The sequence below is a fragment of the Zootoca vivipara genome, chromosome 3, assembly GCF_965207765.1.
Source record: "Zootoca vivipara chromosome 3, rZooViv2.hap1.1, whole genome shotgun sequence".
In the NCBI taxonomy this organism is placed as follows: domain Eukaryota; kingdom Metazoa; phylum Chordata; class Lepidosauria; order Squamata; family Lacertidae; genus Zootoca; species Zootoca vivipara.
The window spans coordinates 37,592,131-37,613,096 of NC_142586.1; the positions used below are offsets into that span (position 1 = coordinate 37,592,131).

Genomic DNA, 20,966 nt, shown 5'->3' on the forward strand with positions numbered 1-20,966 from the left:
TCACAGAAATATTTTAATATAAATCATTCTGTTTAAAAAAACAAAACCCCAAGCATTATTTCAAGGTGGAACTTTTGACACAAAATATAAAGTTATAAAAACAAATTGAACATTACATAATAAATAGATATTAAAAATCAGTACAGATGGTAATATTTTCATAGCATTAGCTCTAAAACAATTCTTTTAAAATACATACTATATTCTTCTGAATCATAAAAATGCTTAGTTTTATATTACAAGGAAAAAACATTATCGCCCTTTAGTGTTGCATTAAAAATGCAAAGGTTTTCAGTGCTAAGAAGCTCCCTCTCAAGGCTACAGGCCACACATCAGCTGTTGGGACCCTGAAGCTGCTGCACAACGGGGTACCAACAGGTGACACATGAAAGACCACAGCGAAACACTTGTCAAAAGTTCCCACCAGCTCCCACAGGCGGATCACAAACAAATGTCAAGATGGAGTCTGCTGAGATTCTGACTGGAAACTTTGAAATGGTCAAGCTCCATCTATATCGCAAAGCAGAATACTAAAATCAAACCTCCACAATAGCTATTTGCACTGCCCCAAAAATCCACTGTGGCCTTTCCCACAAGGTTTCAAAAAGCCTGGCAACTAAACTAGTAACTGAGGAGATTGGCAAAAACCGAAGGGTACTTTGGAGCTGTATGGACGCACGACTTGCGTCAAGCAAATATGGCATCTCTAAAAAATCCAGGTTAGCCAGCAAAAACGAAAATGGCAACTGGTAGCTACATAGCATAATAGCCATGACCCAAATGGACCATGTTTCTCATTGTGGAATTGTTTCCTAATTTGATTCTGCAGCAAATGATAGTGTGTTTGTCTTCTTTGCATTGCCTTTAACCTCATCCTGGAACACCAGTATTCCTTTCGTGTGTTTGTACGTATTCAATATCTCTTGCCACAACAAAGTCACTGACAGCTTGAGTTACCTGTTTAGATGTATGCATGCAAGGGGAGCGGGGCCACAGAGGCAACTAGTTTTAGTCTCTGTCCCTCTCTCCTAATCAACAGTTGCCATCAGAGACTGAAGCATCCTCCTTATCATCGCTAGGAGACTCAACTCCAAGTGCTCATAAGGCCTCTGGCAGTCCTAAAGAGGTCAAAAGCTTTAGGGTGGCAGACTTCTACATGCACACCAAAGTGAACAAGCTATTTTTCATCTTTCAACAGCTCTTTGCACTTTATGTGGATCTGACCCAACTCAACTATGTTCTCTAGACTGGGACAATTGTCTATAGCAAAAATAAAAACAGCCCCAAAAGGTGAAGTTGGTGATTCGCTTCAGCTAGACAATAGTGCAAGTCCAACAGATATATTTAAGTTGAGATCTGGACTACTGCTAATCAATTCTTTTGCTGATGTTTTTAGATTGCTTCCTATTCAAAACGTTCCATATAAGTAGTATGAACTGAGCATTTTACACAACCAAAGAACTGCAATTAAAACTAAGTGACACAGCCAAATGTACATTTTTACCAGCCATAGCACTAGATCTTCATAAGTCTCATATAAACATTCCCAGTTATGTCTTACATTAAAGTTTTTAAAGTGAACAAAAACTAAGTATTAAAACAAATCCAATTAATTTGCTCAAATATTATAGTATTTTTCATTATGGCATTGCAGGCTAACTGCCTGTTGATGGAAAAGAATCTGTTCACAGAAAAAGGACAGAAGCAATTTTCAGCAGTCACCTGTACCCCTTTCAGTGGCCTCTTGAAGTCTGCTCCAGGGAGGTTGGAGGACCCTCTGGAACAGATTTAGGAAGAGAGCTGGGTACTGCAGTTCCATTAATTCTCTTCCATCCGCCGACAGCCACCACTGGATATCACATCAGACAATATTTAATAAATCCTCTAAGAACAACTGTAGAAGGTTGTGTTGGACAAGTCCACTTCATTAAGTGGACTGCGCTCGTGGCTGCAATCTGCAACCCATTTACAACAGAGAAGGCTTGTTAATGGGATTGGTGTGATATACTGCAGTGTAGCTGAGGACAAATTAAGCAAGTGCTAGGTTAACCTAAAATGTGGCAATGCTTTTTCACTTCACCATTAAACCATTTTCTCAGAGAAATTACAAAATTATCTGGAGTCCCATGAAGTCCTACATTCAATTTGACTGAATGGCAACATCAGATTCCCTTCTATTATAAGTAAAATAGCCTTGGTATTGCTTTTCTTAATATCTAGGCTTATTTCGCAAGACCAGGTGAACGAGCTGATGGGTTGAAAAGTCATCATAATATGCCGTCTCGTTTGAACTGTTCTCATTTCTTAGTTTAACAAAAATGTTTGCATTTAACCTCCACTGTATTGAAACTATACTACTTGGGAGACACCCGATAGTAGAGACTCCCTTCCCTGATGGTGCAGGTGGAGGATTAAAATTGCCCTCAGAACTGGTTAAAGCCATTTGTAGCTTTTATCTTGCCCTAGACAGAAAATGTAAAGAAGAGTAGCAATGGAAACTACTTTCTTACTAGGGGGGGAAAGGAAGGAATTTCAGCTATTTCTTCTTGAGGCCACATGCAAAATGTATCCCCTAATGATGTCACGCAGAAGCACCCTGACTCACTGTGCCACCAAGCTGTGTGCATTTAAAAGTGAAGGATGGAAAATATCTAGAGAAGACGGGGAGATTATGATGAAGGTGGGCGGGCAGAGAAGACTGAATAGACTGGGTAGGACCATGCTAAGAAACCCGACAGATTGGTATACCTACATCAGTCACCACTTTCAATTGCTTAGGGCACCCTAGATAAAAAAAGCTGCATTCTTGATGACACATCAGGCCACATATCCCAATTTCCCCCACGTATATATTTTCAGTCACATCATATTTATAACGATATCTGAAAAGTTTTAAAAACTATAAATAGCGCATTAAATACACGTACTCTTTTACACATACGGACTTTCCCAGAATATAATCAATGCAACAGTACTTCCTCAATCTCGTCTTCCAAGTAATCAAAAGCCTTCACTGCTGGTCTGCTTGCTGTGTGCTGCAGTCGGTGCCTTTTGGGGTTGAAGTTTTTCCCTTCGCTGAAGAAATGATCGCCGTCATCTTTTACATTGACCGTGGAGCCTTTATCCTGGAAACCGTTGTTTGGGCCGCTGTCTTGTCGGAAAGTACCCAAATCGTTTTTCTTAGGTGGAGTGATGGTGTTGGCGCCACTTCCAAACAGCTGCTCCATTAAGTTGGACTTTTTATCTCTCTTCGTGTGGAGACCCAAGTCCTCCTTAGTGGGTTCGTCAAGGAAGTCGTTTTTTTGATTAGCCCAACTTGGCCTCCCCGATACTTTCCCAAAAGAAGGTACATAGCAACCAAATGTCAAATCGGTGCTTGGGCTTGTGGTCTCTATATTTTGCTGTTTCTGGATTTCCCCTTTCATAGCTGTATTGTGCTGGCCATAGTCCAGAAAACCATTGAATAATTTCTCAGTTGCTTCTGAGCTCTGGTATGGCCTCTTACTTTTTTCCAAGGAATATGGCATAGTTACCATCTCCGAAGTGTGCTCCTGTGAAGTAACTTTTATATTGATCTGTGTTTCCTTGTCAATTTCATACATCTTAGAAAGCAGGATTGCCTTCCGTCTTTCCTCTTCTTCGCTTTCATTATTTTGCATCCCATTTCCCAAACTATAGATGTCTGTCTCCATTTTTGCTTTTTCTTCTTTTTCCAGCAGAAGACTATTTTCCCTCTTTTTTCTCTCAGATTCTTCCTTTTCCCATTCTGTGGGTTAAAGCATCAACAACATTGACTTAGTATGATATATTATTATGTTAGTCACCTTTGTGGATGACTTACAATGAAACACCTTCTTGGTTTCTAAATAACCCAAGGCGTCCTTGCTTATTTTACAGAATTCCATTTCCTTTTGAGTTCAAACAATTATATAAAGCTCAGTTTTGATTGATGTTGTCACCATCAAGGTTTTGAAAATGATCTACAACTATCCTTACAACTCAGGGTTGGGAAGCCTGTGGCCCTGCAGAAATTGTTGGATTCCAACTCCCAACATCTCTGACCATTGTCAATGCTGGCTGGGGCTGATGAGAGTTCAGAGTCCAAATGTAAATACAACTTTATTTACTCTGAAGTCTGTGAACCTGGTGAAATACTATCATAGAATCATACAGACCACATGGAAGAGACCACAAGGGCCATCCAGTCCAACCCCCTGCCAAGCAGGAAACTATTTCTGCTTGAAAACTTAACATCATATAAAGCTCACCATTTCCGCCCCCTGAGCTCTACTTTTTTACTGGAGTTTTGGTCGATTTTTGAGAAGCGTGCAGTGAGTTTTGAACCCCATGTTTAGTTAAACATGCTTGGGCCCATGTGTCATGACACAGCAGGTACGGGGAACATACTGTACATGGGCTTCCCCATGTCTGATAACCTTCCACAACCAATAATTGCATTTGGTTCTGCACACATTTCTCAGGTTTGACCTCAGTGGCATTGTGCACACATAAACTGAAAACTGGAGCAAAATTGTTCCAGAAATGCAGTAACCAAGAATGTGTTGGTACTGAAACAACTCACCTGTCACTGTTGATAAAAACACCCCTCCAAAATGCACCAAAAATACAAGTTTCCTGTATTGAAGCTTAACACTATCCTTTCTAAAAGGAAATATAATTCCAAAGGACAATTCTTTTATGAAATGAAAAAACAAAATGTTAATGGCATGTTTATTTACCTTTTTGCACTCCTTTAAATAAATAAATAAATTTCAAAAATAAATGGGACAGCGGGTGGCGCTGTGGGTTAAACCACTGAGCCTAGGGCTTGCCGATCAGAAGGTTGGCGGTTCAAATCCCCGCGACGGGGTGACCTCCCGTTGCTCGGCCCCAGCTCCTGCCAACCTAGCAGTTTGAAAGCACGTCAAAGTGCAAGTAGATAAATAGGTACAGCTACAGCGGGAAGGTATATGGCGTTTCCGTGTGCTGCTCTGGTTCACCAGAAGTGGCTTTGTCATGCTGGCCACATGACCTGGAAGCTGCACGCCGGCTCCCTCGGCCAATAAGGTGAGACAAGTGCCGCAACCCCAGAGTGGGTCACGACTGGACCTAATGGTCAGGGGTCCCTTTAAATAAATGCAGAAGATGAGAACTCTCTCAGTATAATCTGAGAAGGAACAGGGCTAAAAAAATGTGTGGGCGGAATGACTTCTGCTGGTACAATAGGGCTCCCTCCTCCTTGTATGTACTCTGTGTTGTCCACAAATCTACCTCAAAGAATAGACCGGAACAGATTTGGAAGACATGCAGGGGGCAGGGGAGAGGAAAAACAAGTCCCACTGCACGGCGTATGTTGTTCCATCTGCAAAGAGCACTATTTTGAACGCAGCCCATAATCTTTTCACAAGCAGCACAGCCAATAAATACTAAGAATCACACGTTTTATTTTCTTCAAGAAAAATAAATTTTCCTATGCTTATTAGCATGAAGTGTTTCACATATGAATTAATATCCTGCCTACTAAAAGAAAGTGCAATCCTGTACATGTTTACTCAGAGTAAGTAGTAAGTCTTGTTCAGTTCACAGAAAGTGGATAGGATGGCAACCCCAGGTTGCAAATTTAAGTGCATTTCCTTACCATCTCTTAGTTTCTTGGCTCTCTCTTCCAATGCCTGCAGCTCCTGATCACTTTTCAGTCTTTCCTCTCTTTCTCTGCTCTGCTCTTCCTTGAAGCGTTCTGCTTGTTCTTTCCAGTCTTTAATTGACTGTTCCTGAAGGAAGTTTTAAATATAGAATTGAAGGGTGGAATATAACGCCACATTCTTCCCGTTGTTACATCCGTGCAGGCGTGCCTGATCAAACAGGACCCCTTCCCCTTGTGTGCCCTTGCAAAGCCAATTTTTAGGGCACGGGGGCAAGGGGGGAAGTCCCATTGCACAAGCGGAAGTCCTTGTGCAGGGCTTCTGATGACAGGTCTGGTTAGGTGAATGCTGCCTGAAGGATTATTATTATTATTATTATTATTATTATTATTATTATTATTATTATTTTTAAAAAGATATTTGGAAAAGGATATGCTATAGCCAGTTGATTCAATGGCCTTATATTAATTTCCACTAATGGAAGATTTGGCATCATATCATGGCCGTACAGAGCCTGATCCTCAGAACAAATAAAAGACATCAACAAATAAAAGACTGTTCGACTTTTCCCCAAACCTACTGTTTCTTCAGGGCAAATCCTCCACTCACTTATCACTGGACTTGCTCACAGCACTAATTTATATAATTATATACCACTATATCGTCAAAATATACAGCAGTGTTTTTTTTAAAAGCATAAAACAGCTCCAGCTCATTGCTCCTGGAGTCAGTTTTGAAATGAGAATTCAAACACTGACATGGTACACTTAAGAGCCTATGGGGGAAAAAGAGATGGGACAGTCTCTCTTTCCTTTTCTGTTCTCTAATATGCAGTTCTGCTCTGTCCATCCCTTTTTGCTTCCCCACCCATGTTCTCCTCAATCCCATTGTACAACATCCTGATGGCAGTCATAACATTTTCAGGATCTGGATTACACATGAAAATGGTTTTTTGGGGGAGTTGGGGGGGGGCAAAAACCTGTGAACTCCAGGGCATTTCTTCAGAAACAAGGCAGAGGATTACATCTAATCCAAACATTCAATTATGATTATTCCCCCCCCCAAAAAAATCAGTGTAAGGGTGCTGAACGCACAATCCACAAGCTGGATGAGCCCCCCCCCCCGGCACAAGGCTTTTAAAGTGGTCAGCCAGCTCCAATCTTCCTTCTTCAGCTCAGTGCTGGGCAGAGAGCAGAAGTTTAAACATCTTCTCTGAGCCCAGTGATGGGATGGAGATGTGTGTGGTGTGTGCATGAGAGAGAGGCCTCTGTGCCTGCATGTGTGTGAGGGGAAATGTATGCTGTGAGCTGTATGCATGGGGCATGTCTATGAGAGGGCACAGCCCCTTTTGGCCACGACCACCACTAGCATGTGACCCTTGGAGATTGGACCACTCCTGAATTTGTCCTTTACACTGTTTGGGAGTCCTCTTACTAACAAGCTCACACAAGCTCATACTTTCAGTCTGCCTTACTTTCACCCCAGGTACAAAGGATAACAAGGCTCATTTTCAACCACCCTTTAGGAACTTATCCTCATTGCACTGAGAACAGTGATTTGCAAAACGAGGGCTAAACTCACCATTCTGAGATGTGCGTCATCTTCCTTTTCCTCTGGTATTCCATCAGAAAGAAAGTCTGGTGGTTGAGGAAATTCTACTGGAGAAAAGCATCCAGTAGTCTGGACTCCTTTTGTTATCTGTAGTTCTCGTTTAGTATTCTTATTAGAAGCTGTAAATAAATGAATGCTCAATTCACATCACTTTTTAAAATAGATTTAATTTTAAACAGTCTAACATGAAGGCTAGTGTTTCCTTAGTCGTCTGAAGGTCCTAAACATATACAGTTGTACCTTGTAAGTAGAATGGAATCCGTTCTGGAAGTCCAGACCAAAGCACAGCTTCTGATTGACTGCAGGAAGCTCCTGCAGCCAACAGGAAGCTGCAGAAGCCCCATCGGACGTTTGGGTAACAAAAGAACATTTGCAAACCAGAACACTCACTTCCAGGTTTGCGGCGTTCAGGAGCCAAAACATCCGAGTACCAAGGCGTTCAGGATCCAAGGTACGACTGTACTAACCTGATAGTCAGGCTTCGGTCTGTGGAATAAGGAAAGCAATTTTCAAGTATTCCCCCTCCCCCTCTCCCAAAAATCTGCTGTAGTGTGTTGGGGAACCCTCCAGGGCAGATTTCAGGGCAGGTGAAGGGTTTTGCGGGGGAAGGAGGAATCACCAAAAGTTGGTTCTCTCACTGCCCCACTGACGAAACCCTTAGATGAGCAACACCACTGGATAGAACTCAAAGCCCACCTATTAGAAAATGTATAATGGAATTTGGAGCTATAAAGGGGGAAAGTATATTTGGAGGGTAGTTTTCATTCCCTATCAAAACCAATGTATTCAAAACTCAAACCTCTTGATGTGTCACAGCCCATCTCATTCATTACAACTCTAGACTTCATTCTCCTTTTAAGTATATACTTGCCAGACAATGACATTCCTTGAATTTTTAATTGTTCAACTTCAGGATAAATATCATTTTGATTAAAAAACAACACCTAAACATTGAAAGGATAAATTGTGGGGTCAAAATTCCAGGCGTTGATCATTATTGACTGATATGACCACTGAAACTCAGCTTGGCCATTAGATTTGCTTATAAAACTTTCCAGAAAGTGTTTACCTTTTTTCCTTGGTGCAGAATCAACATCTTTTTTGGGTGAAACTTTTAACATCCGATTAGCATATATATTTTTTGCATCCAGTTCTCTTTCTTTTTCCTAATAAAAAAATGTGAAGTAAATTGTCAAAAGGCTAATCAGAAACACTTCTTCACTTTCCTTGTATTACAGAATTTCTAGATACCATCTTCAAAAAAGTTATGTACTAAAAATATTTGCTTTCCTGCCTCTATAACAATTATTTTGCAAGTCTTGCTTTACGATGCGCTTTACCTCCTGGCATACAATGAAGAAGCAACTGGAGGTGTAAAATGAGCAAATTTGCCTATAATGGACAATACAACAACAACAACAACAACAATTTGTACCCTACCCAACTGAATGGGTTGCCCTAGCCACTCTGGGTGGCTTCCAACATATATAAAAGCATAACAAAACATTAAACATTAAAACGTCCCTATACAGGGCTGCCTTCAGGTGTCTTCTAAAGGTAGTATAGCTACTTGTCTCCTTGACATCTGATGGGAGAGCATTCAATAATAATAATATTCTTATTCTTATTTTATTTTACATAATTTTATTTATGCAGCACTAGCCAAAGTATAATTGTTGATGCAACTCCAGATCCAAGTCATATTGAAACGACAACATTCATCTTGCAAAATGTTTACAGTACTTCCAGGAAGAAACATACAACTATGAAATACAAGAATGGTTTTAGGAATTCACTCACTGCAGCCCCCTAAATGGAGTTGCCACTGCAAACTTATTCACTCAGCACTTGAGAAACACTCAAATCCTGTTCATGAATGCTGCAGTCACAGTTATGACAATGGGAGTCACATGAGCAGGGTGCATAATGACACACAAACACTTCTGTGGAATGCTCTGGCAAGCTTTTCTCCATGTGCTTGGGTAGAATGCAAGCTGCTGAGCGATGCCCCGAAGCAATGACCCTTTTTTTAGCATAGTACAGCAACTTTGTGGGATGCAGGTGGTGCTGTGGGTTAAACCACAGAGTCTAGGGCTTGCGGATCAGAAGGTCGGCGGTTTGAATCCCCACGACGGGGTGAGCTCCCGTTGCTCGGTCCCAGCTCCTGCCAATCTAGCAGTTCGAAAGCACATCAAAGTGCAAGTAGATAAATAAGTACTGCAACAGCAGGAAGGTAAATGGTGTTTCCGTGTGCTGCTCTGGTTCGCCAGAAGCGGCTTTGTCATGCTGGCCACATGACCTGGAAGCTGTACGCCGGCTTCCTCGGCCACTAACGCGAGATGAGCACCGCAACCCCAGAGTTGGTCATGACTGGACCTAATGGTCAGGGGTCCCTTTACCTTTACCTTTTTTACAGCAACTTTGTAATCTGTTTAGCTGTAGTCACCAATGGTGGCAAATTTTGAAAGAGTGGATCGGAGGTCTCTACATTCAGTCGTGTCTGGAGTGCCCAGGCAGATTCTCTGCAGCTTATTTAGACTGCCATTACTGTGGAGTACTAACTTCGTCTCTACAGGCATATTCTGTGCTATGGGATGTTTTGGAAAAAATATCACATCGTTCAAATGCATAACCCGCTATCAATTTGGTTAAAACTCAAAATACTACCATTGTGCAGTCCTGATGCAACTCCCAGGCCACCAGTGGGTCTATCTCAGTCCTGGAAAATCATGTGCTAAGGCTGTTCTATTCAAGAAAAGTTGCAGTTTTTACCTTTAATTTTTGACCTAGCCGTTGGACTTCCTCTTGGAGAACTTTATTTTCTTCCTGGGCATCACATAATTTCTTTTTCTCAGAATGCAATTGTCTTTGGAAACTACTATTACTGAGGTCAAGGTTCTTCTCCAAGTCCTACGATTGAATATATCAGAAATACCAATTTCTCCAAATGTCTGTTAATTTTTCAACCTGAAATAATTATTTAATGAGAGATGGGGGGACAGGACCTTCCTCAACACCAATCTTCATGGTAGTGCAAGGAATCTTGGCTATTTATTTTACAAAGTGGTATGTTATTTCATTTTACTTATATTTTATTTATCTCGACATTTTCACCCTGTTTTCCTGTGAGAAAAATCAAACTCAGGGCAGTTTATGCATAAAAATATAGAACAGAAGGGAAAAAATCCTGACAACGAAATGAAACAAACTATCAGCAGTAATTTAATCATCATCATAAAAAGCAGCAGCAGGAAACCAACATATCTTCAAAGACTTTGCTTATCCCTTTAATTAAGCTTTTGTAAAATTATACTTTGTTTAAATCTTTAATTTAACAATTAATGTCAGATCCAAAGGTGTCATTGTGTTCATCGAAGGGGCACTTTCATGAATGGAAGGGACCTTTGATTCACTGAAGGCATCTACAGAGCGAAGGTGGGGAAAGAATTTTAGCCAGCTGCCCATCCTTCATTGTGTTCCAGAGGACTCCAAAACCAGAGAAAGTTTTTTTGGGGGGTGGGGTGGGGACACAAGGATGGGGGAAGATGGACAACTGGCAAAAAAATGCCTCTCTGTCTTCCAGTATCAAGCACTGGGTGAGTCACATCATGAGGGGAACTCTGCTCACAGGATCTTAGGATCCAACCCAGTAAATAAAATGGAAAGATGGATAGAGGGGTTCCCTTTATCTATTATGCAGTCCTATACATATGGTACCTACTTTAAAAATAAATAAATATTTAGAAGTAACTGAGTACATTGGAATATTATTCCCAGGTACATGTATATAGGAATGCAGTCATTGGGATTTTAAGACTTAATGAATAACAATAGCATTAATGATTGGTGGAGCATAAGCATTGGTGAAATTAGCATTTACTGTCTTTATTTATACATTGCATTTCCCCCCTCCCCCCGCTATACCTTTTGCCAACAACGGCTTTGCTATTTCTATATACGCAATCCTATACAATGAGAAATTTCTTAAGAATGGTAAAAAGTAGTTTGAGTGTCTCCCCCCCCCCCGGCCCCGGTTCCCTACCTTAATTCTCTTCTCAGTGTCATCCAGCCTGTTTTCTGCTAAAGCCAGCTTCTTAGCCAGCTCATCGCGTTCCGGAAGGTGCCTGTCTTCAGCAAGCCTTCTCAATTTTTGCAAATTGCTTTTGGCCTTGTACAGCTCCTCCTCCGAAGCCCTGAGTTTCCGCTCCGTCGTTTGTTCTCTTTCTTGAGATCGTCTCAAGCGCTCCCTCAGTATCCTCATCTCGTCACTGTGCCGGGCCAGGAGCTGAGAGATTTCGTTTTCAGTGTCTTCAAACTTATGCAGGGCTTTCTCGTGCCTGTACTGAAGCCGCTTGAGCGCCCTGTTCTCTTTCTGAAGCTCGTCGAGCTTGACATGCAGTTCCGTCAGCTCATTACGGAGCTCGTTGATTTTCAGCAACCTGGCAGAAAGAACTCTCTTTGTAACAAGGCTAATATCTTTGGCAGGAGAATCCCTGTTGAGGCTCTGGGAGCGAAACCCCCAGCGGATCCCTCTTTTGCTGGGCGCATATTTAGAGGCAATTTGCTTAGTGCCTGCAACAAAAGATGTTGGCGTTACAATGAAAATCAACAACCCACCGCTATATTTCTAAGACACACAAGAGCTCTCACAAGAGCAGGCATGTTAAAGGCATGTCCCTTAGTAATAGGCAACAAAAGTTCTGTACCACTTCTAAGACATTAAACACATAATTTCCGCTCTATTTCCAGAGAAAATGAAATAATTCCTCACTGTATAGCAAAACTAGTTTAGCAAACTTTCAATCATTTACTTTTGGAGGTCTATTCTAAAAGTATTATAGGTGTTTTGATCCCAGCAAATCACCTCGAGAGTGGGTAATATCCTACTGTTGTGCCTCTACTGATGGAAGGTGTAGAAGGAAGTTTTCAGAGATTCATCCAGGCCCCCGCCCCCCGAAATCTGCTCCAAATCTGCCCCAAATCTGCTCCAAAGTCCTCCAACTTTCTGGAGAAGATATTGGGCGAGCGAGGTTGGGTTGCAGGGGAGAAGGGAATTGCCAAAAATTGCCTGCTGTCAAATACCTTCCAACAGCAGAGAAGCACCAAATGGATTCTACACAGCCATAAACAGAGCCTGGCTGCTCAACAGAGCACAACAACTGAGCGAGTCAGACCAAAAACTGTGTAGTGGAAAGGAAGGAGAACGGTGCCAGAACAGCTCTCTGCTAAGCAAGTGGGTCAGTCTTTTGAGCAAATGCCTCAGCAAGATGAGGGACGAACTAGGTTTCAATTGCTCATTTAGAACTTGTGGAGCTACAGGATCCCGCCACTGACAGAAAACTCTTTTCTTTTTCATTCTTATTGAAAATAAAAACTTTTTATAAATCCACAATATGAAAAATAGAAGACTATAAATAATAGAGCACGGTTTGACCTACAGTCATATATACAATTCCTATGCTTACACAAGGAGGAAAGGTACAGCAAAGCTTATTTTACTTCGCAAATGTTTAGGACTGCAGTGTAGTTCAGAAATCATATTTTACCTACCACTTACCTTGGTAATGTGCGAGGCTTTTCAAAGTCTGTGATTTATTGCTTTTTTCTCCAGCGTTTGTAGACTGAGTGCTTATCGTTGGCGAGTGGTCAGAGCCGTGAGAAGAATCCTCATCAGAATAGTAAGAGTTGCTGCTTTTATCACTGTCTGATTTTCTGTTGGGTCCAGAATCGAGACTCCTTCCTCTCTCCCCCATTCTAAATAAAAATAATGTCCAAGACCTTTCCTCAAGGAATATTCATCTTGCTAGAAGATGTCTCACAGAGTCACATTGGAAATGCTGGCTGGCTGCTTGCCAATACATCATTACCCTACATTCAGAAGAAGGCTTGCCGGCTCTCCCTTCGGCAGTCAGTATGTTTGTTTCTGAATTCAGAGAGGGGAATGGAAGTGATTTAGCATTCCATTTTGTAATATTTTTTTGCTTTGTTGCTTTGTTTATTTTATTTATTTATTTATTACCGTAGAATTAAATACTGCCCTTCATCAAAAGATCTCAGGGTGGTTCACAAGATAAAAATGCAAGGTAAAAGCACAAATACATAGTTAAAACAAAAGCAACAAAACAACAACCCACCTGCCACAAACACATATTTATAACAGACAAAAGAATTCGGAAAAAAACGTAGCTAACTATTTATGCACCCAACACTGAAATTAGTGTTTGTGTGTATCAGAGAAGTGCAGTTTTGGCTTGTTCATTAAAAGCTGCTGTCAAATATGTACACTTTTGACATTCTTGGTAACATGGCAGAGGAGACAAAAAAAATTTAAAAGTTTGAAGTAGCGCATTACATCACTTGAAAACAAAATACAGCGGTACCTCGGTTTAAGTACACAATTGGTCCCGGAAGTCTGTACTTAACCTGAAGCGAACTATCCCATTGAAAGTAATGGAAAGTGGATTAATCCGTTCCAGACAGTCCACGGAGTACTCAACCTGAAGCATACTTAACCTGAAATGAACTATCCCATTGAAAGTAATGGAAAATGGATTAACGCGTTCCAGACGGGTCCGCGGAGTACTCAACCTGAAGCGTACTTAATCCGAAGTATAAGTGTAATTGGTTCTGGAAGTCCGTACTTAACCTGAATCGTACTTAATGTGAAGAGAACTTTCCCATTGAAAGTAATGGAAAGTGGATTAATCCGTTCCAGACGGAAAGTACTCAAACCGAGGTGTACTTAAACAGAGGTATGACTGTAATTTAAAAGGTATGGTATCTGGATTGTTTAAATAAACAAGGAAACAAACAAGGAAACCAGAGCAGAAGAACCCATCTGTTCATCAATCATTAATTTATAAAAATTGGAAGTATTTTGATTTCAGAATCATCAAACATTTTCAAGCTCTACATAAGATACTATTTAAGATTGTGGCAATCAGATATTTTAATATTCTGAATACTTTCCCTACCGTTATAATAGCAAACCTATCAACAACAACAAAAGGTGAATCTAGGCTAGGCGTGGGGCCTTTATATTCATTGCTGGACTACAACTCCCATCTACCCCCCACAGTCCAGCAACAGCAGGAGGGCAACAGGTTCCCCATACCTGGCTGAAATCAAGCATTTGTTTCCTACAATTGCCAGTGATGTGTACAGAGATCACAAGCCAGGCCTGCAGGTGATGGTTTTGCCCTGTATGTTCTCAGAGTACGGCACCTTGGAATATGGAGGCTTCATTTAGCTATTGTGGCTAAAAGCTGTCACCTGATTCCTCCTAAACTTGTCTAATACGTTTAAAAAGCTGCCTAAGATCATGGAAAGCACCAGGAGCCTGGATTTGGGCATCATAAGGCTTGCGGTATGCTGCTCCCAGGGCAACATGGCAAGGAAGAGGAGGAGCAAAGTGGGAGCTTTGGTGCAGTGTGCATCAGCATTCTGATCCTTCACGTTAGGCCATAGTTAAACATCAACTATAGTTTAATGTGCCATGGGGACCAGAATGTTATGTGATAAGAGAATAGTAATTTTGGAGAGAGGACGTTAGTAATAAAGAAGTTAAAATATAATAAGAATGGTTAATAGCAATGAAGAAGTAAAGATTTAGAAAAAAAGAATGTGAAGTTAGATTTGGAAACTGCGAGAAGTACCGGTATTTTAATAATAACTCAAGAAGGGGAAGTGAGGAAGTCAGAAAGGACCAGTTCAGAAGATTTAGAATGATGTTAATGTATCTTTTTTTCATTTTTCTTTTTAATTGCTGTATTTTTTATTTTTTTCTATTTTTAATCGTTTTTTAAAATGTGAAGAATTTGGGGGAATAATAATGGACAAAGTGGTTTTGTATGCTTTTTCCTATTTTTTCTGTATTTCTTGTTAAAATCTAATAAACATATTTAGAAAAAAAGAAAAAAAACAGATTATGTGATATAATTATTTCCCAGGGTAGGATCAGGTGTTAAACTCTGAAGAAATGGAGCAGGGGTTTGATTCATTATAAGCAGCTTCCTATGTCCATGCATTATTATTTTTTAATGTATCCTGCTTTTAACCATGTGGGTCTCAAAGTGGCTTACAACAACTAAAGAACACAATTTTTTTAAAAAAAAGAAATTAACCCTCCCAAATTCAAAATCTTCTACTTGATCCACCTACTTGATTCAACCCTAAATTCCAGTGGGGCCTTTAGAATGCCCTCCCATCAGATGTCAAGGAGGTAAGTACCTATACAGCCTTTAGAAGACATCTGAAGGCAGGCCTGTATAGGGAAGCTGTCTAATGTTTAATGTTTCGTTATGTTTTTGTATATGCTGGAAGCCACCCAGAGTGCCTGGGGCAACCCAGTCAGATGGGTGGGGTACAATGATGATTATGATGATGATAAAAAAATGTCTCTATATTGTTCAAGATCTTATTGAAAAACTTTGTCATTTGAACAAAATGATTCAGAGGTTTGTAGGAAAGGAACTCCAGCCTATTAATGATTTTAGTAACCATTCTATAAAATTTCACTGAGTCTTCTAATGAAATCAACCTCAAAATACTTACAACTGTCTGAACCTACAACTTTATGAATCCTTTTCTCTTCATAACTTTATTCCTTTGGATAGAAGTTGGATCTCCCACATGGCTCCTGGGTCCACTCACTCTCAAGGGCCTATTTTCATTCCCTAGGGCAAGAGGATTCAAAGTTCCTATTGTTATGAACTCCTTAACTAGCATTCCATTCATTTCCATGGATATGAACCATTTCATGCTACATATGACCCTAGCCTGTAACTGCAGGAGTCACCTTCCTAGCCTCCCAGACATCCTGGCTATGATCCAGAACCCATTTAATCACTAAAATCCTATTGAGGTCCTTGGAACTACTCCAGAATATGTACTGTAGTTTGATTAGCCCAACCTCTGTGCCTTTTCAGTGGAATTTTGATAAGAAACACTTATTAGGGAAAACAAAGTGGTAGAAATGAGAATTTCCTTCTCAGTGAGTACATTATGCAGAAAAGAATAGGCAGAGATTTCAATTTTAATATGTTATTGGTGTTTTCATTGAAAAGAAGCATTTTTTTCAATATGAAAAACACATTTTAATCTAATTACCGGTAGGTGAATATCCACACTCCTGTATATAAATACAGTATGCCTTGTTCAGTTGATATGGTAAGATTATAATGAATTATTTAAACTGAATTTTCAAATGCAGTTTGAGAGACTACAGAAATAGTCAATGAGTATCTCCAAGCAAATTTAAAAGTACTATTCTTAGTTCAAACACATTGATTAGTATTTTCCCCAACATTAACATACTCAAAGGATGGAAAATGATTAAAATAATAAGAACCATTAAATGCAGCATCAATGAAACAAAAATAAATAAAATGTCACCTGTGGCTGGATAAGCCTTTGGAAACAAAGATATAGATGAGAATATTCTGATAGCTAAGGAAAGGTTTTTTAATAGTACTAGGACAATCCTGCATTTCCCCCTTCTCCTTATTACTTAAGCTTGTGATTTATTTTAATTTGGGGGTGGGGTTACAAATGCAATCTTTAGCTTGAAAATTATGTTGGCAGCAAGATCTGTGTAACTGAAAGACTAAATCAAGATGCAATCAGTTATAGGTAGAAAAGAAAGTGATCAATATTGGGGGGCATTTAATATATGCATATTTTGCAACTGAACTAATTGATCAGAAATATTATTTGACTTTGGTTACCCTGATGACTGTCTATGCATATGTATACATACAAACACACCATATATGGTCAATGTGGAAATGAAACTGAACTGAGTATTAAATGTTAAAAAGAAAATCACCAGCTGTCAGAATCTTACAGGTGACAGAAAATGCTATGATGAAAATACATGTTTCCAATCCACTGCTGTGCTCCCACATAATTTTGCTATTTTTGCTACATTTTTCAAAGGGAACCATACAGAAAAATATAACATCAAGGAAATTGGGCTCGAGAAGTTATTAACAAAGTAGTCCAAGTGATATTTTGTCAAAGTATCCTTCTAGTCCTAAGACAAAACAAACAGCAGCAGAGCATCCAAACCCAACAGCAACACAAAACAAAACAAACACTGCTGTTACACAACTGTGGCGTTACAGGCAGATTTACCAGTGTAAAGGTAAAGGGTCGTTGAGGGTCCTTGCCAACTCAATACAATTGTGGATTTTATAAATTAGGAACAGGTTTCTTTTCCGTTTGAAATCCAGAATATTATCTGCCAAGTTTTGCCCAGCTTGGTATCCTGCCAACTTGTAAGCAATTTCATCATCCTAAAGAAGTACTGTTCATTTTAGAGGCTAATGAATTGCTTTGAAATCTGAGTTACTTCAGCAAGTATGGGGACTTTTATAATTAAGAAACTTCTTGGTCCATCGCCTTTAGCTATCATGGAACACTTTCATTTAATTATGAAGTCATTTTAATTTCAGCACACGCAAGTTAAATCCTCAAGGTTATCTGCATTTCCTTGGCAATTTCGATAACATTGTTCAAAATTCCAGTCATTTACAGACTTACTTGCAAGTAATATGCATGTACTGAAATTAAGTCTATAGAAGTAACAACAGTACAATATAGTTGATAAAAGCCATGAAGGGCTATTTTTGGCCTTATTAAACTAATATCTCCATTTTCCTCATAGGTTTCATTTTCTAATGCATGTTCACAGGTACAGAGAACATGAGGCACTCCAAGTCTCTTCCTTCAGGAAGTTGCAGTACAGGATGTCAATGATGAGCAAAGCTGACTTGTAGCTTTACTTTGTTTACTTGAAAGTAATTCCCACTACATTCAATTGAACTTATTTCTTGACAAGTATGCTTAGGGATCACAGCCTCAGCCTTCAATTTTGACCCATCAAAAATCAATGCCTCCTCCCCAGTTGAGGATTTCACACTGTAATTGTGTGACATTGATGTAACACTGTAATTCTCAGACTGTTACTCCAATGCAAACTCCATTTATTTCAGTAGGGCTTCAACTTAGCTTAGCAGTATGAGGATTGGACGGATGGCACAGCAAGGGATTACAAAGAATTCTTGCAATGAGGTGCAGATTTTATTTCATCACATCTAATGGTCACTAATGGCAGCGAGTGCATATGAGTGATAGTGACCAAAGCAGGAGCACCTCACATACATAAATAATGGAAGAAAGCTCAATGGAGAATGCAAGCTGGGAACAAGACCGTGTCTTCCTGGAATAATTTGGGTGGGGAGCCAGCAGCCCTCTAGATGCTGCCCGACTCCCAACTTTCATGAGCCCCAGCCAACAGGAACTGTAGTCCAGTGACATCTGGAGGGTCAAAGGCGAGATAGGATTTGTCCTTTTTATTATTGTTGCTGGATGAACATGCTTCAAAACATTTTGTTTCATTTTATGTTTATTCTATGTATCTTTTAAAAAAATGTTTGACAAGTATTTTAGTATTCTGCAACATATGTATACATACCGGCCAGTATCTGACAGAATGTGACAGAAGAAGATACGTTGCTTTGTGGTAAATAAACAAGGGATCCATGGCATCATGGTTAACAATATAAACAATCCACACTTGGGAATCTAGTTATATGCTTCGACAAGAAAGTTATGAAATAGCAGTACTGTATCTAAATATGCACAGTTCCTTACATCATTACCAGTGAATCTAATCCATGTTTACTTGGAATTATGTGCCACTGTGTTCAGTTGGCCTTCCTCCTTAGCATATGTGTTTAGGATTGCACCATAGGTGCCATGAATGTCTGCCTATGAATGGTTAACACACCTGCTCTCTAGTAATCAGACCTCAAATAACTGTGCCGGCAAAAATGTACAGCTTCTATGTATTCTGGAGTACTGAACCTTGTGTACCTAATTGACCTGTCCACAAAGTAATAAAAGAGTTACGAAGACAGGCAGGTTTTAAGTTTACCACAGTTACTAGTTTTGGAATGGTGGGGGTGGGGTGGGCAGGGGTAGAGAGGTTTTATGTTCAGAGATTAAATGAAAACAGCCAAGCATCTTAGGCTATCTTAAAAACCGACAGTCTTCAGCTGAAAATCTTAAATGGACTTACAAGGGAGTAGTGCCTATTGAACATAGTGGGAATTACTTCTGAATAAACATGCATAGGACTGTGCTATTATTGCGGTGGAACTTTTCATAAACTAGAAATAGGCTTTTGTGAACACTGCCCAAGCATTAAGTGTTATATGCTCAGTTGGCTTGTGCGGAAATACACACATAGAGATAAAAGAGTTGCAAACGTGGCGAACAGGAGGCCATGAAACACAAGAGATTCAACCCCCCAGCCCTGATATAGGCAAGATAAGAAATAAACAGTGCAACTCTATGCAAGTCTACTCATGAAGGAAGTCCTGCTTCATTAAATGAAAATACTATCCACAGATCTCCAAGTTCCCAAAGGGGATGGAGGTGTTGGTTTGTGGCAGCAAACAAAGAATAAACAAAGAGGCACCCTAAGGACCAACAAACTTTACTATGGAAATAAGGACTGGCACCCACTTCACCAGATGTGCTTCCAAATATTTATTTGTCCTTCATCCCACATCTAGGGTTGCCAGACTCAATAGAGGACAGGACTTCTGTGCCTTTAATTGCCCTGCTCTCTTCTGAGTCTGGAAACCTTAAAGAGAAACCAGCAGACCCTTTGCTTTAAATGAAGCAAGCGGGCTAGGGTCCATGAAAGCACATATACTACAACAAACCTGTTAAGTTCCAGCAGCAGGGGTGTGTTGTGTTCAGGCTTGTTAGTCCTACACATTGTATCCCCCCCCCCGGACCTCAAGTTTTACCAACCAGATATCAACGCCCTGCAGCTTGCAATTCAAAGAGCAGGGTGCCTCTGAGCACGTTAGGAGTCATGGGGTGCGTTTTCAGCACCAGAATTTACACTTAAGACTTGCGGCTTGCTTTTTAGCTTTTCTTCTTCATTTTAGCAGCCTAATCCAGACAGTATATATACTCTCTCTCTCTCTCTCTCTCTCTCTCTCTGTGTGTGTGTGTGTGTGTGTGTGTGTGTCTGTCTGTCTGTCTGTAATGGAGTCAAAAACCTTTGCTTTCCTCTAGTGCAAAAAGATTTATTTTGCGCCCACTCGCACTAAGGTGCTTTAAGCCTTTGGGAAACATTTGGCAAAAGAGGAAGGAAGGGAGGTGGTGTTTTATAGGGATTTTTTGCCTTGTTGCTTTTTTATTTTTGCACTGCTGCCTTTTGACAACACTCAAGAGTTAGACGGAGGAGAAGGGGGGGGGTAATAATATATCCGAAGAAAAACAGGCGCAGGCAGCCCCCTCCCGCCCCTCGGCCCGCCCCGGCTTTACCTGCCTCCTCGACCCCCTTGCACGAGCCAGACGGTTGCCGAGGCTCAGCTTAAAGGGGCCGCGCCGCCACCATGTCGCGCGTCCCGGGATATTTACAGCAGGTTCCAAGGTAACGGGGGATGAGGCGAGAAGGAAAGGGGCGGGGACCACGGCAGGAGGAGGAGGACCCGGAGCGCGATTATTTCCCCTCCATTGGCCGCCTTCCTTGCCAAAACCCTCGCTCGAAACCCCAATCGCCGCGTGCGATTGGGCCGGAAGGGGCGGGCCGAAGGAGGATGCTCTAGGGAACCTTCCATTGGACCGAAGCTTGGGACAGGTGAAGCTGCTGATTGGCTGCCGGGCCGCGAGAGGCGGAAGTTCTCCGAA

The 20,966-nt window shown here is 40.7% G+C and overlaps 1 protein-coding gene across 2 annotated transcripts; it reads right to left on the reverse strand.

The window, feature by feature from the left end:
- LCA5 (lebercilin LCA5) lies at positions 1-20,902 on the reverse strand. 2 transcript variants are annotated; one of them, XM_035109544.3, is made up of 9 exons: positions 20,601-20,902; positions 15,807-15,928; positions 12,811-13,176; positions 11,296-11,825; positions 10,026-10,163; positions 8,323-8,419; positions 7,224-7,372; positions 5,639-5,771; positions 1-3,766 (listed from the first exon to the last, which is right to left on the reverse strand). In XM_035109544.3, exons 3-9 carry the CDS (start codon positions 13,004-13,006, stop codon positions 2,961-2,963), a joined length of 2,049 nt encoding a protein of 682 aa, XP_034965435.3. In that variant the 5' UTR covers positions 13,007-13,176; positions 15,807-15,928; positions 20,601-20,902; the 3' UTR covers positions 1-2,960. The 2 variants fall into 2 exon arrangements, with proteins under 2 accessions (XP_034965435.3, XP_034965436.3); XM_035109545.3 differs by lacking the exon at positions 15,807-15,928 and having other exon boundaries at positions 20,601-20,844.
- Positions 20,903-20,966: the final 64 nt, after the last annotated feature.

Excerpts from the sequence above, each read along its gene's own strand:
- LCA5 (XM_035109544.3), bottom strand. The coding sequence starts at position 13,006 with ATGGGGGAGAGAGGAAGGAGTCTCGATTCTGGACCCAACAGAAAATCA. Across the intron at positions 8,420-10,025 it reads GGCTAGGTCAAAAATTAAAG|GAAAAAGAAAGAGAACTGGA; the intron begins GTAAAAACTGCA and ends TTTTTTTATTAG. Across the intron at positions 5,772-7,223 it reads ATGACGCACATCTCAGAATG|GAACAGTCAATTAAAGACTG; the intron begins GTGAGTTTAGCC and ends AACTTCCTTCAG.